Source organism: Procambarus clarkii, chromosome 85 (assembly GCF_040958095.1).
Source record: "Procambarus clarkii isolate CNS0578487 chromosome 85, FALCON_Pclarkii_2.0, whole genome shotgun sequence".
Lineage (NCBI taxonomy): Eukaryota > Metazoa > Arthropoda > Malacostraca > Decapoda > Cambaridae > Procambarus > Procambarus clarkii.
Window position 1 is genome coordinate 20,519,914 of NC_091234.1, and position 23,636 is coordinate 20,543,549.

The window sequence follows — 23,636 nt, forward strand, 5'->3', positions numbered from 1 at the left end:
TGAATGAACACTCAAACATTGTTTACAAGATCTTATAGTGAATTGTCACCTAGAACATGGTGAATAATTTGTATCATAGATAGGCCACCAGACTCAGGCTCTGGGAGCAAGGAAGAGGGTCCTAGCTCTGAAGAGCAACTTGTAATTAAATGTTGTATAGTATCTGGTGCTGAGATCACAGGCAAGTTTTGAACATTCTGATTTTATTAACCAGTTAAGTATGTAATGTACGGCATAGCATAGAGTATGTGATATGCTGTTTGTTATGTATAGAGTATGTGATATGCTGTTCGGTATGTATAGAGTATGTGATATGCTGTTTGGTATGTATAGAGTATGTAATATGCTGTTCGGTATGTATAGAGTATGTGAGATGCTGTTCGTTATGTATAGAGTATGTGAGATGCCGTTTGGTATGTATAGAGTATGTGATATGCTGTGCGTTATGTATAGAGTATGTTTGTAGAGACAGTATTGTAACAAGATGTATTTGTTTAAATTCAGATGAAACACGACAGAAACACAGAAGAAGATGAAGAAGAAGAAGAATGTGAAAATGAGGAGACGTATGATGAAGATGGATCAGAAGAAATAATTGAGGTAAATTTTTAGAACTATATGAACCAGGCTCGAATATTAATGTGTGAGACTTGCGGTAACATATAACTTACATTGCGTATAATTTAGTATCCAGGTATGCTCTTCTTTCAGCCCGGAGAGACGAGGATTTTTTGCATGTCTCTTGAGTGGGGCAGTTAACCTATTGTTAAAAAAAAATTAGTGTAAATGTAAACAGACAAGCCATTACAGAATTAAGTCCTTACCCAAGATTTTTTTTTTTTTTGCAAGAATTACATTAGATTATTTTTAGTGGCACTAATTATCATTGTTATTTTTGTATGCTAACATTGGTGTATATTCTTGCCTTGATTCAGCTCTCTGAAGAGGATGATGTAAGTATTTCCGTGAATTGCTGTATTTTGTCAGTATAAAAACTATAGTTTTTATAAAAACTATAGTTTTTATAAAAACTATAGTTTTTAGTTTATAAAAACTATAGTTTTTATAAAACTGCTTTGTGTTTATTGTGTAGTTTGTCTAAATAAAATAGTATTTTATTTTATATGTACACCGTTTATAGCACTTGCACTTGGGTGATGCATGCGGCATCCTTCATAAATATGTCTGCAGAGGGGGATTTATAATAGACTGCTTGTATGCAAGTTAATATGTAAACTTTTACAGTTTAATGTTCTCAATCATCAGTTTTACATAATATTGCTTGCCACACAAGTCATTGGTAAAGAGTATTGAGTTTTCTCAAGACATTTCTTGAAACTGCTTAAGTTATTGACTCAGTTATATCCCTAATAAAAGATATGTTTGTAGAAATTCAACTATGAATTTAAATTTATTGCTTTTTAGTAAATTCTGTATTGTACTGTTTTGTGTTGATACATCTTAAATTGTTGTATTGTAGTGAAAAAATTATTTAAGGTGAAGGAAAGATCGAATACAGTGATACCTTGGTTTTCAAATTGAATCCGTTCCCAGAGACAGTTTGTAAGCCGAAAATTCAAAACCCGGAACAAATTTTCCTGAAAAGATAATGTAAATTCAATTAATCCGTTCCATACTCCCAAAAATATTAATTCAAAATAAATTTCATACGTAATACACACAAATATTTTGTACTATAGTACAGTATGTACAAGTTATAGCTTACCTTTATTGATGACTTGTTGGCGTATGGAGATGGTGAGGAGGAGGGGGAGGGAGGAGATGAGGTGTTAGTGTTAAGAAGGGGAGTCTCCTTCCTTTATACCATCGGGCAGTGATGACAGGCAGGGGGAGCCGGTCGGCCGAGCGGACAGCACACTGGACTTGTGATCCTGTGGTCCCGGGTTCGATCCCGGGCGCCGGCGAGAAACAATGGGCAGAGTTTTTTTCACCCTATGCTCCTGTTACCTAGCAGTAAAATAGGTACCTGGGTGTTAGTCAGCTGTCACGGGCTGCTTTCTGGGGATGGAGGCCTGGTCAAGGACCGGGCCGCGGGGACACTAAAAAGCCCCGAAATCGTCTCAAGATAACCTCAAGACTTCTCTGGGGCATTCTCTCTCCTACGTTTTGCAGGCATACCACTAGGACCTGGTTGTGGCTCACTGCTTGCTTGTCTTACTAAGAATCTGTCTAAAGACACTTGTTTTTTCCTTACGTTTTAACACTTGTCTGTAGTGAGACATCACATTGTCATTAAAAAGGTCAATACAGTGGCCTGCTACAGCTTTATCTAGGTGAGATTTTTCAACAAAACTTTGCAGTTCTTTCAATATTTCTCATATTTTCTTAATGAGGAAGGGTCATCTTCTACTGCTTCACAGCTATTTTCTTAGGTTGAACCTTACTACTGCCTTTCTTGGGACCCATGGCATGATATATAATAATTACTCAATGTTCAAAAACCAAAAATGCATAAAAGCAATGAAATTCTTTACAAAGAATTCAAGCGCGATCGTCACTAAGCGGGAGGCACTGGTAAATTGAAGAGCGGTCTCCCGTGCCACCAGGAACCACGCACTCGGTCTGTAACACTGTAAAAGTGTTTGGGTTAGTTTATTTAAAATATATATAGAGTACATGAGTCACAGACAAGGATCTGAGAGGCGCCAGTTGTCTGCCTGAGATCTCACACCTCAAAGCGTTAATGACCTCAAGTGACCTGAGGTCAGATCATGAGAATTTCACCTTGCTTCCGCTAAGCTCTTAATTGTAGTCTGGTAGCCTTCAAACAAACCGACGTTTAAGGAGTGGCGTGGTAGTGCCGGAGGCTATCTATTTGTGGGCGGAGTTAGCTACTAGGTTCCCCAATATAAACTCGGAGAGCTATCCAGAAAGGAGCATTAATCAAGAGAACAGCAGACGAGCAGAGCAGGGAGGCTGTCGGCCGGCAGGGCGGGAGTCTCTGTCAACTACAGACCCCCCCCCCTCTCTATCCAGCTATAGGCAGAGACACTTGGTGAGTTGAGCAGTAAGGTGACTTGGTCGTGTTTACAAGTGTTGTGTGATGATCAGGGGCAGTCAAGTTGTAGGGTTCTCGAATTCTTGGATGATGACTCACTTTGCATATTAAACTGGAACATTTTAATTGAATTGCTAAATTATGATACTTCATGTGAAATATAATTATGAATTTATTATTTAAATTGTGTTTAACTTTGTTCCCTAGAGATTTTGAGTTGAGGTGAGAAAGCCTCGGTGGTTACTAGATTCATGATATAAATGAGTACATGATAAAGATGGGAACTACTAATAATGAACTCATGATAACATCTTTGGTGAATTTTGTGATACAGGCAAGTTCCATTCCTTGTCTTGTATGTAATGATCATGAATGGATGGTGGCAGCATTTCTACTTCACCTATCTACTCTTCTCCTTCTACCTATCTACACCTCTCCCTCCACCCCTCTCTAAACTCTCACTTTCAACTAATGACCCTCCTCGCTCCTCCCACCTCCCTACCTCTCACCCCAAACCCTCACTAATTACTTCACTATTCATTTCTTTCCTCTCGTTTTCTCTTATACGTTTGTGGCAATGATTCTGTATTCTAGAGTTCTCTCTAGAGTTTCGGGTAACTGATCCAGTTACGACGCCTTGTAGTCTTAGCACCTAGGTAGTCAAATACCTAGGTTACAAGGTGTTGAACGAGAGAGGCTGCCTTAGGAACTCTGGAGGTGCTCTAGAATAGTTAGCTAACTGGGGACGGGATAACGGACTAGAGAGAGCTGTTTCCCCCGGCCTCGTTAGTTAACTGGGGGGTGGAATAATGGACAAGATAGAGCTATTTCCCCCACCCCCCGTTACAATGATGGCAGCGGTGTTGAACAATGTTTAAGGTATTGGTGTTCTTTTAACATTGTTCAGTCCCACGTGTCTTTTGCCGCTCAGGCGCTATCAGGGAGATCTTGACAGGTGTTTTACTTTCGCGATTTAGCGAGTTTTTTCAGGCTAGGAGATGGTGATTCTCTGGTGTTGTGTTTAGTGATTTTGTGAGTTTTGTGGTGTTCAGGGAATGTTCACCAGAACTTGCGTGTGTAGTGATTTATGTTAGTAATAAGATTTGGCGATTTGGGAACTTAGCGGTGTTGGTAGTGCAGGTCAGCTGAGTGTGACAGGTGACCTCGCATGTCCCACGGGGACACCCAGCCACCGCTGGTCTCCAGGTCAGTTGGGGAGTGGCAGGTGTAGTTCTTAAGTAGAATTTAGTGGTGGTTCTGCTCAGATTATTGCGATCGACTGTTTTACTCCATTTGAACGCAATAACCCGAGGTGTACTGGTATTGTACAGCATGCTAGTGTGGACTAGTATGTCAGTAGACTTCACGTTGGGGACGCTCGACGTTAGATAGTCTGGTCACAGGGGTGGCAACAGTTTGGGAGTTGTTGACCGGCGGAGAAGCTAGGAAAACACTCTGGGTCACGTAGGTGGCTGTAGGTTAAGGGTGGGAGTAATGGATATTTAAGTACGTAAGATTAGGAACGGTATAGTTAAGTTAGGCTAGTGTTTTGTCTATTAGTTTTGATATTTATTGTGGAGATTCGTTTAGTGACAAATTACAAGTAGTGATGACCTTATTCTCTCTTCTCTAAACTTTCCTCTGTTACTGTTTTATGTTCCACCAAGTCAATATCATTAAAGAGTTAATTGGATTATTAAAAATTGAAGTGTAGTTGTTGCCAGGAGGAGAGCGGTATGATAGGACTGTGTAACCCTATACAAACTACAGGGTCACACAAACATCTTGGGAACACGTATTGTCGCCTTTCTGTTCATTTCACAGGTGGGAGCCAGAAGAGAGGAGAGACGCACATACAGAAGAGGGAGACGGCTGCTGTGTACCACACTCAGGGGCGTTTATCACCACCACCACCATCACCCCAGGGGACCCCCGAGATACAGCCCTCTCGGTCGGTCAACATTGGTCTACCCAGTGGACCCCAAGACGGACGGACCCCAGGGGACCCCAAGACGGACGGACCCCCAGTGGACCCCAGGTCGTTCTGCAGACGACCCCAGACGACCCAGTAATGATGGAAGAGGAGCAACAACGACTCCAGTCTGTCCCACCAACATCGGTCTACCCAGGATGGACCCCAGGACGGACAGACCCCCAATGGACCCCAGGTCGCTTGTCTAAGACCCATGGGAGGAAGAAGAGAGAAGAAAGAAGAAAGAAGAAAGAAGAAAGAAGAGAGAAGAAAGAAGAGAGAAGAAAGAAGAGAAGATAAGACAAGCTGAGTGAGACATGATACCTAGTGTCCCTTGCTGGTGTCAGCATCATTGCATGGAGCGTAATTGCAAGACAGGATCGTTTGCCTTGACTGGCCGCCCCTCCTACTAGCATGCTGCTCTGTTGAGTGATTCTTCCTGTGTCGTGCGGACTTGATGTGGCTGTCAGAAGTGGCTCTCTGAAGGAGGCGTGCTGGAGCAACAGGGAGGAAGAAGAGTAGGATGGGATTTCTACTGTTGGCAACTATATGAAGGTCTCGAAACTTGTAGTCCCTATAGCTGTGAAGAACCCCAATATACGTCTCTCATGGTGACTGACGTAGGGCCAATTACAGATCAGCTGGGACAACCGAATTCCACGGTCCTGTGCTCAGTTCAAGTAGTAACGGCTTTCGGGTTGACCAAGTGTTGTTGTGCGTTAACGACGGAGAAGCGACGGAGGCAGTTGTGTTGAAGAAATGTGGTACAGGATTATCTACAAGACCAAGCAGTGACGTCGCCCAGCCAGAGACAATGGACGTCTGTCTATATATTTCATTTTTAGAGTAGGATGATGTATATTTGTTTAGCTAGGATGTATTCTTTTCGTTAATAAAGTTGTCGCACACAGCTAGCTTGCTTTAGCAGTGTTGCAAAAACTTTATTTCGGGGAGAAGGGGAGATGTAACACTGTAAAAGTGTTTGGGTTAGTTTATTTAAAATATATATAGAGTACATGAGTCACAGACAAGGATCTGAGAGGCGCCAGTTGTCTGCCTGAGATCTCACACCTCAAAGCGTTAATGACCTCAAGTGACCTGAGGTCAGATCATGAGAATTTCACCTTGCTTCCGCTAAGCTCTTAATTGTAGTCTGGTAGCCTTCAAACAAACCGACGTTTAAGGAGTGGCGTGGTAGTGCCGGAGGCTATCTATTTGTGGGCGGAGTTAGCTACTAGGTTCCCCAATATAAACTCGGAGAGCTATCCAGAAAGGAGCATTAATCAAGAGAACAGCAGACGAGCAGAGCAGGGAGGCTGTCGGCCGGCAGGGCGGGAGTCTCTGTCAACTACAGACCCCCCCCCCTCTCTATCCAGCTATAGGCAGAGACACTTGGTGAGTTGAGCAGTAAGGTGACTTGGTCGTGTTTACAAGTGTTGTGTGATGATCAGGGGCAGTCAAGTTGTAGGGTTCTCGAATTCTTGGATGATGACTCACTTTGCATATTAAACTGGAACATTTTAATTGAATTGCTAAATTATGATACTTCATGTGAAATATAATTATGAATTTATTATTTAAATTGTGTTTAACTTTGTTCCCTAGAGATTTTGAGTTGAGGTGAGAAAGCCTCTGTAGTTACTGGTTTCATGGTTTAGAATGAGTACATGATAAAGATGGGAACTACTAATAATGAACTCATGATAACATCTTTGGTGAATTTTGTGATACAGGCAAGTTCCATTCCTTGTCTTGTATGTAATGATCATGAATGGATGGTGGCAGCATTTCTACTTCACCTATCTACTCTTCTCCTTCTACCTATCTACACCTCTCCCTCCACCCCTCTCTAAACTCTCACTTTCAACTAATGACCCTCCTCGCTCCTCCCACCTCCCTACCTCTCACCCCAAACCCTCACTAATTACTTCACTATTCATTTCTTTCCTCTCGTTTTCTCTTATACGTTTGTGGCAATGATTCTGTATTCTAGAGTTCTCTCTAGAGTTTCGGGTAACTGATCCAGTTACGACGCCTTGTAGTCTTAGCACCTAGGTAGTCAAATACCTAGGTTACAAGGTGTTGAACGAGAGAGGCTGCCTTAGGAACTCTGGAGGTGCTCTAGAATAGTTAGCTAACTGGGGACGGGATAACGGACTAGAGAGAGCTGTTTCCCCCGGCCTCGTTAGTTAACTGGGGGGTGGAATAATGGACAAGATAGAGCTATTTCCCCCACCCCCCGTTACAGGTCAACCCATACGTGTATCAACAAAGTCGCAAGGCGAGGCAAAGTTCGTAACCCAATTTAAATTTTCAGAAGAAATTGAGTTCGTAAACTGAAAAATTTGTAGAGGGATGTTTGCTACTCGAGATTCCACTGTATATGTATGTGCATCCTCACTCTAACGAGCCCCATTCCAGTGAATTCTTGGATGGTCCGAACAAATTGAGTTCAGTACTAGTTATCGGAATGTTCAATTAAGTGAGGATTGTTCGTCCAAGCAGTCACCGAGACCAAGACAGGTGGTGTCAGTGGTTAAGTTGTCAGTGGTGGAAATTGTCAGGAGGTACTTGGTGGAAGTTATTGTTAGGGGAGGCAGGTGTTGTCAGTAGTGGAAGCTGTCAGGAGAGGCAGGTGTTGTCAGTAGTGGAAGCTGTCAGGAGAGGCAGGTGTTGTCAGTAGTGGAAGCTGTCAGGAGAGGCAGGTGTTGTCAGTAGTGGAAGCTGTCAGGAGAGGCAGGTTGTGTTTATGGTGTCAGGGAAGGCAGGTGGTGTCAGTGGTAGAAGTTGTCAGGGTAGGTAGGTAGTGATAGTGGTGTCAGGGAAGACATGTGGTGTCAGTGGTGAAGTTGTCAGGAGAGGCAAATAGTGGAAGTTGTTGTCAGGGTAGGCAGGTGGTGTTAGTAGTGAATGTCACTGATGGCAGGGGGTGTCAGTGGTAGAAGTTGTCAGGAGGCATGTGGTGGTAGCTAAGAAAATGTTACCATTTCAGTTGTTTGTAACACATCGCTCTATCATATTGTATTAGGGGGGGGGAGGCTGGGGGAGGCAGCTAGCCTCTACCCATCAACATTTGTACTCATTAATACTGTACTTATACAGTATATGTGTTACTTTGTGTATTCCTTATTCATATTAATAAACTGTTTATTTCATTTTATTATTTGCTGGATGTATCTGACTATGTAATTGTTGATATGAAACAATGTATTCCATGATACTGAAAGCCTGCAGTGAGGCTAGGGTGGGTGGGTCAGACTAGACAGTGAATGTCTGGCCTGGTTAGGCTTGACCTGGCTTGGCTTGGCCTGGCCTGGTCTTGCTTGGCCTGATCTGGCCTGGTCTTGCTTGGCCTGATCTGGCCTGACCTAAAGCCTCGGCTGGCCTGACCTGAAGTCTGAGCTGGCCTGGCATGAAGCCTGGTCTGACCTGAAGCCTAGTCTGGCCTGGCCTAGCCCGAGGCCTGGCCTGGCCCAAGGTCTGGCCGCCATCCCCCCTACCCCTACTACAACACCTCTCCCCCACCCCCTCCTGCACCTGACCACCAGTGGCCACTCCTCTCATCAGTTTGCTGAGAAAATTCCGTGATTTCGCTTGATTGGATTCAATAATGCTCATATTTGTGGCATTTGTATACTAGATTGTTTGTAAGTGATTGTTCCATCAAATGCCAAAGCGAAAATTAAGAATTCATAATAAATGGAATTTTTATGAATATTTATATAGAGACTGATACAGTTGGCTTATGCCATCACATATTTGTGGCCACCAATAATAGTCACATAGTTATGATTTTGATATGGAATTATTCACTAATGATGGTTCTATCACGTACTATGTTCAAAATGATAATTGCATAACAAATAGATTTTCTGTGATTTTTGTTTATATTGGATGTAGGACCTCTGTTCTTTTAATATGGAGGGGGGGGGGGGACAGCCTGGGGATGACGGGTAGAACAAATTCCGCGGTGGAATGAATCGGTCTCTCCCCCATATAGTTCGTTCAAGTGAGAACACACTGTATTACAAATCTAATTTTTGGATGTAACCTACTTCCTTTCTCAAGGTGTTTATACAATGAGCATTGTATGAGCCTTGTGAAAGGATGTAGGTTATATCTAAAAACTTGGGTTTTAGTGCATTTATACATATATTGGGTCTTTCCTTCACCTTCATTCAAGCACTACAGCATTGTAGTAAGTTTCTCCCCCCAAAAAAAATTGCTCATATAATTATGCATCATATTTCAGTGATAATTAGAATCTTTGATGAAATAAAATTCTTTCCTGTAAATTCTCTGTGGCTGTCATTTAGATTTGTTACACAGGATCTCCCTGTCCAAAAACCATTTAGGTATGTTACACAGGATCTCCCTGTCCGAAAACCATTTAGGTATGTTACACAGGATCTCCCTGTCCGAAAACCATTTAGGTATGTTACACAGGATCTCCCTGTCCGAAAGCCATACTGTCTGTCTTCTATCATTTCTTTTCAGGTGCTCTATCCATTTGGCTTTAATTATTTTTCTAGTGTTTTCACTACCACACTTGTTAATGTTACAGGTCTGTAATTTAGAGGATCTTTTCTGTTATTATTTTGTAAATTGCGAACTATGTTTGCCTTTTTCCATTTATCTGCTAAGATACTTGTACATAAAGATATCTGTAAAATCATTTGAAGTTCCCTATTCTCCTCTTTCTCTTAAAAATCAAGTTTTTCTACTATTTCCCTTTCTCCATGCTCATCTAGATTATAATGCATGGCATATTTTGTTTTCAGTGAGACATAGTTGCTGTTACGTGAGTGTGGAAGGTACTGAAAGTCAAATATCTCTTCTTCTTTTCTGGTGATCCAGCATGTATGGAGCATCACCTGCTTTCATTCTCATTGCTTGTTTAATGTGTTGATATATTAAAGTCTCCTGGATGAAGTTTATGAATCTGTTAGTACAAATGTTCTCTGCTCTTGCTTCATAGGTCTCCCAGTCTCATTGATTTTGCCAAATTGTAGTACCAACAATTGTGATTTATCTTTATCCGCTCTTATTATAATGTCTCTCATGATCATTATAAGCCATATCTTTTTGTCATCTAACTCGTCGATTGTCCATGTTGATTACAGGTGTACTGTAGGCATTAATGATTGTCAGTTTGACCATTTTATAATTTTACTCCAATATTTTTTACCTTATCCCATCTCTGTTAGTATAGTCAATTTTCCAGGAACTAGTTCCCCTCTTCCTATGCCCTTTGTTTCACTTACTTCTAATTGTTTTGTTGGTTAGCTTTGTGTAAAATTTCAGTGACTTTTTGATCTTTATTACTTTGTGGGGAAAAAACTTACTTTTCTCTTCATTCCTACTTTCATTTAAACATTTTGCTTCATCACTGTCCAGTTTCAGCTTCTCTGTTTTCCTTTGAAGGATCTCATATTAATGACCATAGTTTCCCATCCTCATCATTCTGCAATTTCCTGCCATTTCTTAGGACTTCTGTCATTTGTTTCACTCCATTTAACATCACCCTTAAGGGGTAAGTCTGACCCTTTACATATTTGCCTATTCTCCTAAAAGTCACGGACATTTTCATTTGTTGTGAGATCTACTTCTAAACTTACAATTTTCTCAATTATTTTTTTCCTCTTCTGTTGCTCTGTCCACCCCGAGATGGTATTTCCTTAACAAACACCCAAAAATGATTATGAACTTAATTCTATCTAAAGTCTTTTGTACTAATTCATTGCTGGTAACCAGTTCTTTCCTAATTGCTTACCCAATGTCTGTTTCTTGTTGCTCATTTCCGTTTTTGATATCTATACATACTTCTTTGATGATTTCTTTTTCCTTTACAACTAGTTCATGTTTCCTATATTTCTTCTACACTTTTCCAATCCTTTACTAACTTCTTCCATTTGAGTTACCCCATGTATGTTTACATATATGTATGCATATACATTATTCCTGATGTTTTACATTCAGCATGATTTATCCATCTTTTTCTTGTGATTCTGGTAATTTGCTCACTACATTTATAATTGAGGCTGATTTTGTCTTATTAGTAGTCTTTCATTGTGATGTGATTAACCTCACATTATAACTAACTTTACTTCAGGTAATGGAGTTTCCAGCCAACATTAGTAAGAAGAGCAAAAATTATTTAAACAAAAGACCTGGTAGACGTTCCCAGCCCAGGACCACAGAGGAGGAAAGTGGCATACCCTGTGAGGAGTGTGGTAAAGAGTTCCGGTTAGTATCGACTTGATGCCACATGTCGGTTTGGTGCCTTCTTTTGATAATTACTTACTTGATGCCATATGCCTGGTTTTATATTTCCTTGTGTAGTAGTAGGCATCCATTAGTCATAGGAGACTATGGCGTTGCGCTCTGGTTGTCTGTCTGGAATGGCCTCTCCAGGGCGCAAAGCCAGGGTAGGTTGATATGGAGGAGAAGCTGTTACTTCGTCGCCAGTCGGCCGAGCGGACAGCATGCTGGACATGTGATCCTGTGGTCCCGGGTTCGATCCCGGGCGCCGGCGAGAAACAATAGACAGAGTTTCTTTCACCCTATGCCCCTGTTACCTAGTAGTAAATAGGTACCTGGGAGTTAGTCAGCTGTCACGGGCTGCTTTCTGGGGGTGGAGGCCTGGTCGAGGACCGGGCCGCGGGGACACTAAAGCCCCAAAATCATCTCACAATAACCCCATGCAGCAGGTCCCACCTCTCCACAGCGCCGAAAGTCTCCAATGGAAAGGCAAACGCCAATATGATTGGATAAATATTTGTTTATTTAGTTTTGCTTTCTTATCAAGGCTCCACCTTAGTTGCTTATTGGAGCCACAGCAATGTCATTACAAATGTGCTAGACCTTGAGTGACTTTGCACCCTTTGAAGGAAATTAAGCTTTCAAATGAACTTTGTGGTGATGCTTTCACTTGGAAGTGGTTGGGGGTAGTGATCTAGTTGGCCATTTGGTAGTTAGGACACCACTTGATGGTCCTTACAATGCCAAGTAAAGTTTGGAAAGGCTTTGAGTTTTATATGAATGCTCATGATTTAAAAACAAAGTTGCCAAAAAAATATTAGAAAATTCACTTTCCTAAACAGTAGTAGACAGAACAAGTTAAGTGAGGTGGTGGTGGAGGCCAAGGCCATCGGTAGTTTCAAAGCGTTATATGACAAAAGGTGCTGAGAAGATGGGACATCATGTGCATAGCTCTCGTCCGGTAACTACACTTGGGTAATTACAGTGGGCTGGATTGAAGTGTCTCCCTAGCCATCAGTATGACCAGGTGGAAACAGCTTGGAAAGTTCCTTCCTTTGCCAGTGCAGAATGTTGATCCTCTCTTAACTGTACAATATCCTAACCAGAAATAGTAGGATTTTGCATTAGGGAGCAGTTGAGTGCACTGCTCAGGAAAGTGTTCAAGTCATCACACACAGAGATCACACTAACGTGATGCATCAAATGAACAAATCAACAAGGGCCGTGACGAGGATTCGAGCCTGCGTCCGGGAGCATCCCAGACATGAAGATGTCGTAGCTCAGTCGATTAAGGCAGTGTCTGGGATGCTCCCGGACGCAGGTTCGAATCCTCGTCACGGCCCTTGTGGAATTGTTCTGTTCAAGTCATTTTATTTTCGTACTTAGTGGCCCCAATATTATAAGAATAATAAAATGGCATTAAATAACTAAATGTTATGAATGAAATACATTGTGAATACATGCTTTTTGTGTTTTCAGGTCTGTTACAACTTTGCGTGTACACATGAAATCTCACTTAGAAGTAAAGGATATTCCGTGTCCATATTGTGATGAAACGTTCCCTCAACGCCATGTTCTGCACCAGCATCTGGTTAATGACCATGAAGAATCAAGTAACCTCACTTGTCCTGTTTGTCAAAAGGTAAGAATACTTGTATTGAAATTATATTGATGGCATAAATGTTTGTGTGAATGGTAGCTTTCCTTCTCCAGGTTTACATTGTGTTTTGGTGCTAGTAAATAGACTTAGTAGGGAGCCGGTCGGCCGAGAGGACAGCACGCTGGACTTGTGACCCTGTGGTCCTGGGTTCGATCCCAGGCGCCGGCGAGAAACAATGGACAGAGTTTCTTTCACTCTATGCCCCTGTTACCTAGCAGTAAATAGGTACCTGGGAGTTAGTCAGCTGTCACGGGCTGCTTCCTGGGGGTGGAGGCCTGGTTGAGGACCGGGCCACGGGGACACTAAAGCCCCGAAATCATCTCAAGATAACCTCAAGATAACTTCTTTTGCCAAATGCATATTATTATTGAATGATATACTACAGCAAATATAGTTCCCTGTGGGAATATGGTGTATCTACCTTTTGTTACATTTAGTTACATCAGGAGTGTCTACTCCTTCAGTAATTACAATGATATCCAATATTTTTTTCATGATTTACCACTATGTAATTTTCAATTATTCTACTTCTCTCTGGACTGTTGTGCTCATTCTTGACTCTCCTTAGAGCCTTCCTGTTGACATCTGTGCTCTGCTCTGTATTTTTACCGTAATTTCTTGTTGATGCCCTTTTCTGGAGGGGTTGAAAGGTGGCTTCTTGTAGCTAGCTGCACTGAGATACCTCCTAATCTATGAGTCACATCAGCTCTTAGAGTCCTTAATAACCTACTGGGGGACCTGGGGCCAGATTCACGAAGCAGTTACGCAAACACTTACGAACCTGTACATCTTTTGTCAATCTTTGGCGGCTTTGTTTCCAATTATTAAACAGTTAATGAGCTCGGAAGCACCAGGAGGCTGTTTATAACAATAACAACAGTTGATTGGCAAGTTTTCATGCTTGTAAACGAATTAATAAATGTAACCAAAGCCGTTAAAGATTGAGGAAAGATGTACACATTCGTAAGTGCTTTCGTGAATCTAGCCCCAGAGCCAGAAACTGGCCTCTTTTTCCCCTCACAGAGGTGCAGAGAGCAGGAGATTCTTTACAATCACTCTCACCAGAGACAATATCCAGAAAGTAAGCGAAGCAAAGCAGACATCTGCAAGGTTCACAATGATAAGAGAGATGAAGCAGCAAACAACTCTGCAAATAAATCATGCAGTAGTCAGTTTTAATGCCGGTAGTTATAGCTGGCCACTGCAAGGTGGAAGTCCCACAGGAGCTGATGGCTCCCATGTCAACACTACTCAGACTTTCACTTGATGTCCACTTGTGTGAATTGCTCTTAGTCACTAGGCCCTTCAGGTCCCAACTATTTACTAGATAAGTGTGAGCCGTCCTTTAGACTGCCTTGTGTGACCGTGTCTACACAAGGTACTTTTTGCATGCGTGTCATTTCAGTATTTAGTGTTAACTTCACATGTGTACATTTACAAGCCACATTTGTTGTGTGGCCTTTGGAAACTGTTCACTTCAAGCTGCATGTGTTTAAGGCAGTATTTTTGGAGGCACTTCAAGAAAAGGCACCTTTCTTGGAGTGTCCCTTTTCCAGGGGCACTCATTTAGTGATGCCCCCCCCCCCCCCCCCCTGACGGTACCTTCCCTGATGGGTTCAGGAGTTTGTCCTATAGAGGCTGGCCTTCTGTGCTACTGTGTTGGGTACCTCACCCCAAAGTTGTGCAGATTTCTTTGTGACGCTCTGCAGTTGGGGGCATTCTGGGGTTTATTGATTAAGGGAGTACACTTGGGTTCTGTGCTTGTACATACAACATGCCATTGTTGACCTTCATAGCAGTGTCTATCCTAAAGACTGTGTTCAGTGTCAGTCCTTCCAGCAAGTATCCCTAGTGCCTAGGTGTCCCACTTGGTCCTAATAATCAGACTCTGGCATACCATGTGGGTCTTGGGTGTGGCTCATCATGAATTGACCTGCCAAGCCCACACTCGCTACTTGCAAGTTTGAGGGATGTCCATTGGTTTTACTGTGATTCAATGGTCATTTAAACCGTCTCCCTCTGCCATCTGTTTGGTGCATATTACCTTCTACCCCCAAGGTCTGCAACATTTCTGATTGCTAGACCTTTAAGTTTAGCCAGAGCCTCAGTCTTTTGGCTTTCTTTATTTTTATTTTTGCAGTGATGAGGCTTTATAGGTGGCAGCCATTTTGGGTTCATTTGCTCTATTCAGTTTTTACAGCTTGGCACTGGAGTGGTTGCCCTGAAGTTGACATTCTTTGGTTTTGGGGATTTGGATTTGGAGCAATTGATGTGTACTGCACTTGCTCTGGACTCCAGGATGTCTGAGGGTTTTGTAGTCTGGGCTGTAATTTGCTGTAAATGTAGCTTGGTCTTCTCCAGGGGTCACCCTCTTCCACAAATGCTGGAGACATTTGAGCCATTCTTCCCACCTGGGATCCATAGCTGTCTTTTTCTCGGGTGTATTTGATTTGGATCCTTTTAGACTTTGGCGATGTACTATATTCCTGTGTTCAGGTGTCATGTGCAGAACGTGGCTCTGCCCCAGGGTCTTCATTTTGGACTTCCAGGGCTGGGGAGGAGCCTGAGGTGGGTTCCTGGGTGCCCTTCAATCTGTCCTGGTATCTGGTTCCCTCTGCAGATTTTTTAAGTTATAGTGAGATATTCTTTCTCCATCAATTTTGAGTCTAATTCCTTGGCTGCTCCTCCCCTGGTTAGCTTCCATGTATAGTTAGTGTCCTTGGCTGCTTAATGTTCTAGGAGGATTGTGTCATCCTGCATCCCATTTGTTTTGGCTCAGTCAGTCTGTCAGTTCTTCCTGTGGGTTTGGGACTTCTTTCCTCATAGACTCTGACTCTCTTAAGTTTGGGTCAGCTTTGGCCTTATGGTTGCATTCTGAGGTGTCTGTTTCTTCCTGGTTTGCAGACCCTCTCTTTCCTTGGGAATTAGGTGTGGCAGTGCCATACCTCAGCACTTGAGTTGTGAATGGTGGGCTCTTTACTTTAGATTCCTTGGGCAATGTCTCTTTGCTCCAGTCCTGCCCTAGGATTTAGGCATGTGGCTGTTCTGCATCGTCTTTCATTTCGGTGTGCCATATTTAACCAGGCTTTCACTTTGGCTTGGTACTTTCACTAAGGTCCATCTCTTGTTTTTGTCCCTATTTACAGCGGGGTTCCTTTCCTGCTGTTGGGTTTAGGCCTCGCCTGTGGTTGTTGAGGTAAGGCTGTCATTGAGGCCAGATTCTGAGGCCTTAGAGCTTCCTGTATTTTTTGCCTCTTCTGATCGCCATCATTTTCAGACTTCACAACTGAGTGCTTCTGCTAGGGGGGGAATTTTGCCCCAGCCCTTTCATTGTTTGCCCCCATGGTTGCCACTATGGGGGCCCATGTAGCTTGTTGTCGGTTCCTGGCCTTGCAATATCCAACCCTTCAGGATTGTCTCCCAGGGTCTTCAGTAACATTGGTCAACTCCTCCTGCCTTTGCTTCCTCCCTACAGCCCAGTTCTGCTATCATGACTTGGTTAGAATCTAGTAATTACCTAAGTGTAATTACCTAAGTGTAGTTACAGGATGAGAGCTGCTCTTGTGGTGTCCCGTCTTCCCAGCACTCTTTGTCATATAACACTTTGAAACTACTGACGGTCTTGGCCTCCACCACCTTCTCACTTAACTTGTTCCAACCGTTTACCACTCTATTTGCGAAGGTGAATTAGTGTGGGCGAGTTAATGCCCACTCTTCAGTGGGTGTTCCAGTTGTTCAAAGAAATTTATGGCCATCTGTAGTATGGTGACACAGCTAAACTTTATATCTAAATGGTGCCTAGCAAGGTCAAGATAACCTTACGATAGCCTTAACTGTTTAATAACTTAATTCATGCGTGAAATTAAATGAAGGGGACAATGTTTCAGTCCGTCCTGCATTTGATTTGCAATAAATGGACATCCACTCATTGCCAACTCCTCTTATAAGCAAAATTGCACATATAATTGGAATGTATCCCTTGGATCTAATTCTATCTTATTGCTGCTCTATAATTTGCAAACAATGTCTTGTCCAACATTGTTTCCCCTATGTGGGGCAGGAAACAAGTTAGTTCCCATTACCGTATCTCTCAAGTTGTAGTCCAATCTACCAATTACAGCATCTATCTCGACCTCAGGGAAGCACTTATCATCCTATTTTTGGTATCTAGCAATAGACAGCCTGTTGTTGATGGCATAACTTTAACTACAAGGCAGCCAGACATCAACTTATTTTGCAGATAAACATCACAACAGGTTTGATGATATTGTATCTTATTTATGTTGATGCTATTTATGTATGTAGGGAGCCGGTCGACCGAGCGGACAGCACGCTGGACTTGTGATCCTGTGGTCCCGGGTTCGATCCCAGGCGCCGGCGAGAAACAATGGGCAGAGTTTCTTTCACCCTATGCCCCTGGTACCTAGCAGTAAAATAGGTACTTGGGTGTTAGTCAGCTGTCACGGGCTGCTTCCTAGGGGTGGAGGCCTGGTCGAGGACCGGGCCGCGGGGACACTAAAGCCCCGAAATCATCTCAACATAACCTCAAGATGCTCATTATTTTCTTTGTTATAAATATAATGTACGTGTTCATATAGTTGAAACTCTTTTTCAAAATGAGAGAAATAAACTATCTGTGTATGGCTGGTGACCAACGCACTTGTGACCAGTAATTTGGCGTTCAGCTTAACTCTAGCCTTTGAAATACAATATTTCAATTAATAGCTCTCTAGGTATTGCATCTTCAAATTAGAGTCTTAACATTTTGTATATCTGCCTTCTTCAGTTCATATCACAGATTTTGTAAAACAAACTTAATATTTGTATTTATTCCAAATAAGAAGCTGATAACGTTCTTAAATTACAAGGTAAGGTAAATATCAGGAGAAAGAGATATGCTATTACGACTATATAGCACTTGGAAGAGATGTGAGGATCAGGCTTTGGGGATAGGATGTAGGAAAGGAATGGTGCCCAACCACTCGGACGGGTCGGGGATTGAACGCCAACCTGCATGAAGCAAGACCGTCGCTCTACTCTCCGGGATAGAATAAGAAGTCTAGTCAGCAGGTAGAGCTGGGACAATAATACCAGGGGCCAGATTCACGAAGCAGTCACGCAAGTACTTACGAATGAGTATATCTTTCCTCAACCTTTGACGGCTTTTGTAACATTTATTAAACAGTTTACAAGCATGAAAACTTGCCAATGAACTGTTGGTATTATTATAAACAGCCTCCTGGTGCTTCGGAGCTCATTAACTGTTTAATAATTGTAAACAAAACCGCCAAAGATTGAGAAAAGATGTACAGGTTTGTAAGTGCTTGCTTAACTGCTTTGTGAATCTGGCCCCTGGATACTAGTTATTAAGGAATTAGTCACAAAAAAAGATAGCTTGTTTTTGCAAGCAATTTAAAGTTGGATCCATGTTATGAGAGCTGTGAATACAAAGGTAGTTTGATTATGGCTACCTCTGGTAACTGCTGGTGATGTAGAAATTGTATTAATTTTTGTATTTATGTCATACAGTTACTGTATATATTGTATCCAATATTTCTAGGAAAGGAAAAGTTATTGTATTTTACAACCTTGTTTAGATAGTATTTTACTCTTGTTTAGATAGTACTTTTTGTAACTATGTGTACCATAGTGCAAATATTGACATACTAAGCAAATAAAGAGTAGAACATCGTACTATTCATTTTATAGAGTAAAAAAATGAAGCTAAACACAACCTTAAATAATCCTAGGCCTAGTATAGCACACACATGTACTATATTAGGCCTCAGATAATGTGTATTAGGCCTAGGAAGGTTAGGTTAGGTTAGTTTGTCTGTAACACAAGTTGAAAATCGTTTTCTGGTTTGTACAAATTCAATAATACCGTTGACCAGACCACACACTAGAAGGTGAAGGGACGACGACATTTCGGTCTGTCCTGGACCATTCTCAAGTCGATTGTGATGAGGAAGTAGATGCAGGCAATAAATAGGCTAGAGAGAGGTGAGGAGCAAAGTGTAGTAGAGGAGATAGTAGTAGGAAGTCTGGTAAAGTAAGTCTGGTCAACTTACTTTAGCAACATTATTGTGACTCATCCCCTTCAATAATACCGATTACTACTTTCTAATTATATTGTACATTGGTATATGTACTATGGTCCTCATTGTTACCATAAGTACTACCAAAACTGGAGGATGGGCTGCATTTTAAGCTAAATTTCCTGTCAGTGTGGTAAACACACATGACTAGCATCATTGAAGGAAAGATTGGATCTTTATATGGAAGGAAAGGTGGCAAGAACAGTATAGGATAGAAGAACCTTGCCTTGAATATTATTTTGTGTGTGCATGCAGATAATGCCTTGCGTAACCCCTGGGCCATGCAAGGGCTAGAGTGAAAGTTTAGTGTGGTGTTGGTGCATCCTGGAGGAACTTCTGCTGTGGCCACCACCTGAGGTAGGGGAGTATGGCACCAGGGTGATATATTAATAAGAGCTGGAGTATCAATTAATTACGGGCTCACCGTAGCCCGTGCTACATGGACACCCCGTTCTGAGTAGCTAAATCTAAAACAACAACAAATGTATCAATTAATAATCAGTTTGATCATCTTAGAAAGTGTTGTAGTATATACCATGTTCATACAGTGCGCATCTTTTATAGGCACCTCCACCACTTCCTAACTAGGATCTCTGAGGGGTATATATATGATGTGTGTAATTTTATAATGAGGGGTATAAATGTAAAAGATGGAAATTCTCATACTGTACTTCAATTTAATATTTTACATACATTTTTCTTTAGGTGTTTACTCGAACCGATTCCTTGAAGTCTCACATGGTGCGAATGCATGAGGAGGATGGTGGGCTCAATTGCTACATATGTGGCAAGAACTTTCCAAGTCAAGGTCAACTTGAAATGCACGTTAGAGTTCACACAGGTGAAAGGCCATTTATTTGTAATTACTGTGCCAAGGGCTTTGTGCAGAAGGTGCACTTACGGACACATCTTCGAACAATGCACAATATGCAGGAGATTCAAAACACTCCATGCAGAATATGTAATGCAATGCTAGATGGCAGAGCTGGTCTCAGGGAACACTACAGTACTATACATGGTCTTACAAATAATCAGTACAAGTCTAAAGTTGCTAAACTAAGAAAGGAAGGAAAAATACCAGAACTTCCTCCTCCCGTTGTGAAGGAAGTTGATCCGTCTCTAAATTATTATAAAGTAAATGTATCGGAGGTAATGTCACAACCCACTACTTCTGTAACTACAACAAAGACCTATAAACGCAAAGGTGCTGGAAAATTACGGGAAATTCGGAAAGCAATTTCATCGGTAGCACGAAGTGTCAACAGTGGCACAAGCACAGACGAGCCAACATTCGACACCCTTGGAGTTAAAATAGAGGAGGAAGATACACCGAGACGGAGGGACCAAGAGGAACTAAATATTGTGGAGTCTGCATTTAAGGTGAGAGTTAATGGAAAGAGAGGAAGTTGATGTTACCCTTTCCTCCCATCCCCCCCCCTGCAATTCCATTCCTGTGTGCATGCATACATATATATTTAAATGTATTTATATGTCATAAGAAGAACACTAGGAAATGTTGCACCAATATTTTTGTCCTGCTTGAAGAATCTGTTTTACAAGACTGAAGTTCCCATCCCTGAAGATCTCCCTCAAACCAGTCTGTTTACATGCTTTGACTTTTGATATCGTTCGCCTTATGCGTTTCTGTTCTCGTGTTGGCATACTTGGTGATATTTAGCGCCCTCTGATTATCCCGCACATTTGATGGTGCTACATAACCTTCCCGGTTTGGTGCCTTCTTTTTGATAATTACTTACTTACATGCTTTGACATTCAGTTAATTTGAAACTAGATAATGCCAGTGCTCGTTGGTAGGAGAATGTGTACAATCTGAACACTTAAATTCCACTACAAAAGCACCTCACTTTGTGTGCTGCTGTCAATAGCTTCAGAATTTGAGTGCATTATGTTTAGTTAAATAATACCTGGACAAAAGTTTAGGTGTTGCTTTTCCTAGTTTTCCATGTGTTATATATATTTTCCACAGAATCATTGTGAAAGTATTTAATGTTCATATATTTATGTGTGTACATTATATATTTACTTAGTTGTATAAGCAGGGAGTGTGCTTCAGCTCGAGGACTCTTTTAACTCATATTAATAGATTAACTAATAATCTATTAATATGATATCTTCCTAACCCAGTTACTAGTATTGTTAAAATCTACATTTGAATCCTTATATCGAGTCAACCTCTACTACTTTCTTGCAAAGTATAGTTTGTGATATTAATACATGATGTCCTCATAAAAATAGTCATTCATATATCTCACTAGCTCATTTGCTTGTTTTGTCTCATTCTGGCGTGATCCATTTTGAAGTGACCTGTCTTTACCTGGTTGATACCTGGTTGATGGGGTTCTGGGAGTTCGTCTACTCCCCAAGCCCGGCCCGAGGCCAGGCTCGACTTGTGAGAGTTTGGTCCACCAGGCTGTTGCTTGGAGCGGCCCGCAGGCCCACATACCCACCACAGCCCGGTTGGTCCAGCACTCCTTGGAGGAATAAATCTAGTTTCCTCTTGAAAATGTCCACGGTTGTTCCGGCAATATTTGATGGTACCCCTTGCATATTTCCTCTAGTCTTTTCTTTGAGATTTAGCCCTTTCATTCTATCCTCATAGACCAGCCTGTCCTCTCCAATAATGTGTTGCATTTTGACATCAAAATCCCCAATAGACAAAATATGGTGTACTATGAATCACAATAGCTCACAAATATTCAACTCCTTCATGGATGGCTTAGTTGGGTTAGGTTCAAGTGCTTTAGTACACTATTTTCTGTCTTGTGAGAACTCGAGAGGATGAGCTGCATAAATGCAGCCCTTTAGTTGAAGTACTAGCCAGATGGCAAACCTCTGGCCTTTCTTAAGCGCTTAGCAAGTCATGACAGTACTATGGCAGTACTGTATTTATGCTGCAGTATTGGTCTTATATCTGTGATATACAGTATTATATAGGAAACTGGGTGTGTAATTAGTAAAATATTGCATGCATCAACATAATCATTATTACCATGTTTCTCACTCATAGGGTGGGGATATATCAATGAAGTAGAAATAGGAGATTAAAAATGCTCAGAGATATCCCACTCATTCACCATATTTTCTTCACTCCATATTGAAGCATCACATAGAATCAGCACCATAACATTTAAGCAAATAGCACTCCACTGCTTCATGCAATTAGGTGCATAGTGCTTCACATGAATTGATGAAGTAAACTATTTTAAGGTACCATTTTTTCTTATTCAGTCTGTTCTATATTTTTTTGGCAATGTTACTATTGTGCACTGTAATTGCATTTTACAATAGGTTGCCGAACAGATGGATCAGCTGGAAGGTAATGTATCAGGGAGCACCACCATCCTCGTCGCCGGTGAAGACTCGGCTACCACGGGGGTGTATTATGCCATCCCTGTAGTGATGGATAATACTGCTACATCAACGGCCACTACAACTGCACATACATTCTTAGCTACAACTTCAATCCCATCTCAACAGCAGCATACCTCTACCACCATTACAAACTCCATCACTACGAACGGAACATCGATGATTTCTTCGGCCCCTGTGGTATCGTCGGGTCTCCAAGAGGTTAATTTGGGACAGGAGGATATAGATGAAGAATATGCACAATTTGCAGCTGAACATTCACATATCGGAAGTGAGAACTTTAATGCAGATAGCTTAGGCAACAAGGGCTCAATTGTTAAAGCTGAGCCACTGCAGCTTTTCACAGACCCTAGTGATCCTTCACAATCTGAAACAGTTGAAATGTTCACTATGTGAACATTCTTTATAATTAAATTATTTTTGGTTTGTAAAATCTGTCAAAGTATTTTATCTTGTCTTGTATAAACTGATATACATGATCATCTTGTCAGTCACTGGATCATAAATGTGTTATTGCACTGATATGAAGCAGTGATTTAAGCACAGGTACATTGCCATGAGAGGTTGTTCAAAATAATAACAATATTTTAAGTAAGAGTAATTTATGGTTTAGTGTGTTCTATATTATCTTATTAAGATAGTTTTTTTTTAAACCCCCCTCCCCCCCCCCTCACTCTTTGCTTACCACCAAAGATATGTACTGAGTTTTTGTATAGAGTTTTGTGATTTTAGTCATTACTATTAGCAGTTTGGTAAGCCCTTTCTACCTGCGCTTTCCATTTAATTATTTTTATAGAAAATGTAAAAAATTCTGGCTATTTCTAGATAAGCATGTAGATTTTTGTTTCTTGAATTTATTATGAATTACATATTAGAACATTCCCTACCAGAAGATGTACATGAATTTCTGTATAATTGTAGGACAAAGGTCTGATATATATTCATATCATATAAAGACTTGACAATTAAAAGAGGATCCATTAATTATTGATCTTTCCCTAGCTTTTATAACGTAAAGTGATAGCAAAGCGACAGTGAATATTTTCCCGAGTCATGTATGTAACACCTGAAGCAAAAATGATAACATTAGTTGTAGAGGTAATGTGTGATGAATGATATTTTCAGCATTTGGAAAGTGAATCTTAAAGCTTTTTCCTTAAAGGAGTCATGAAAACAAACAATGAATTTTTTGAGGTGTCCTATATACAGTAATAGCATGAATTTTAGTATAATTTG

General features: G+C 41.3%; 1 protein-coding gene and 1 long non-coding RNA gene across 22 annotated transcripts in view; both read left to right on the top strand.

The window, feature by feature from the left end:
• Window positions 1-23,384, top strand: part of LOC123746690 (myoneurin) — a 45,157-nt gene extending 21,773 nt beyond the window's left edge. For 16 of the 21 annotated variants that reach the window (XM_069316786.1, XM_069316785.1, XM_069316780.1 and 13 more), the window contains 6 exons: window positions 505-600; window positions 936-953; window positions 11,104-11,237; window positions 12,732-12,894; window positions 19,716-20,390; window positions 22,320-23,384. In XM_069316786.1, the coding sequence (XP_069172887.1) occupies window positions 505-600; window positions 936-953; window positions 11,104-11,237; window positions 12,732-12,894; window positions 19,716-20,390; window positions 22,320-22,796 (1,563 nt within the window). In that variant the 3' untranslated portion in view covers window positions 22,797-23,384. The remainder of the gene's footprint in view (window positions 1-504; window positions 601-935; window positions 954-11,103; window positions 11,238-12,731; window positions 12,895-19,715; window positions 20,391-22,319) is intronic. The other 5 variants (XM_069316792.1, XM_069316783.1, XM_069316791.1 and 2 more) reach the window with 1 other exon arrangement.
• LOC138358677 (uncharacterized) lies at window positions 1,012-11,097 on the top strand. The gene is made up of 3 exons (XR_011225529.1): window positions 1,012-2,581; window positions 7,240-7,591; window positions 7,697-11,097. It is a non-coding gene; the product is annotated as an uncharacterized lncRNA (long non-coding RNA).
• Window positions 23,385-23,636: the final 252 nt, after the last annotated feature.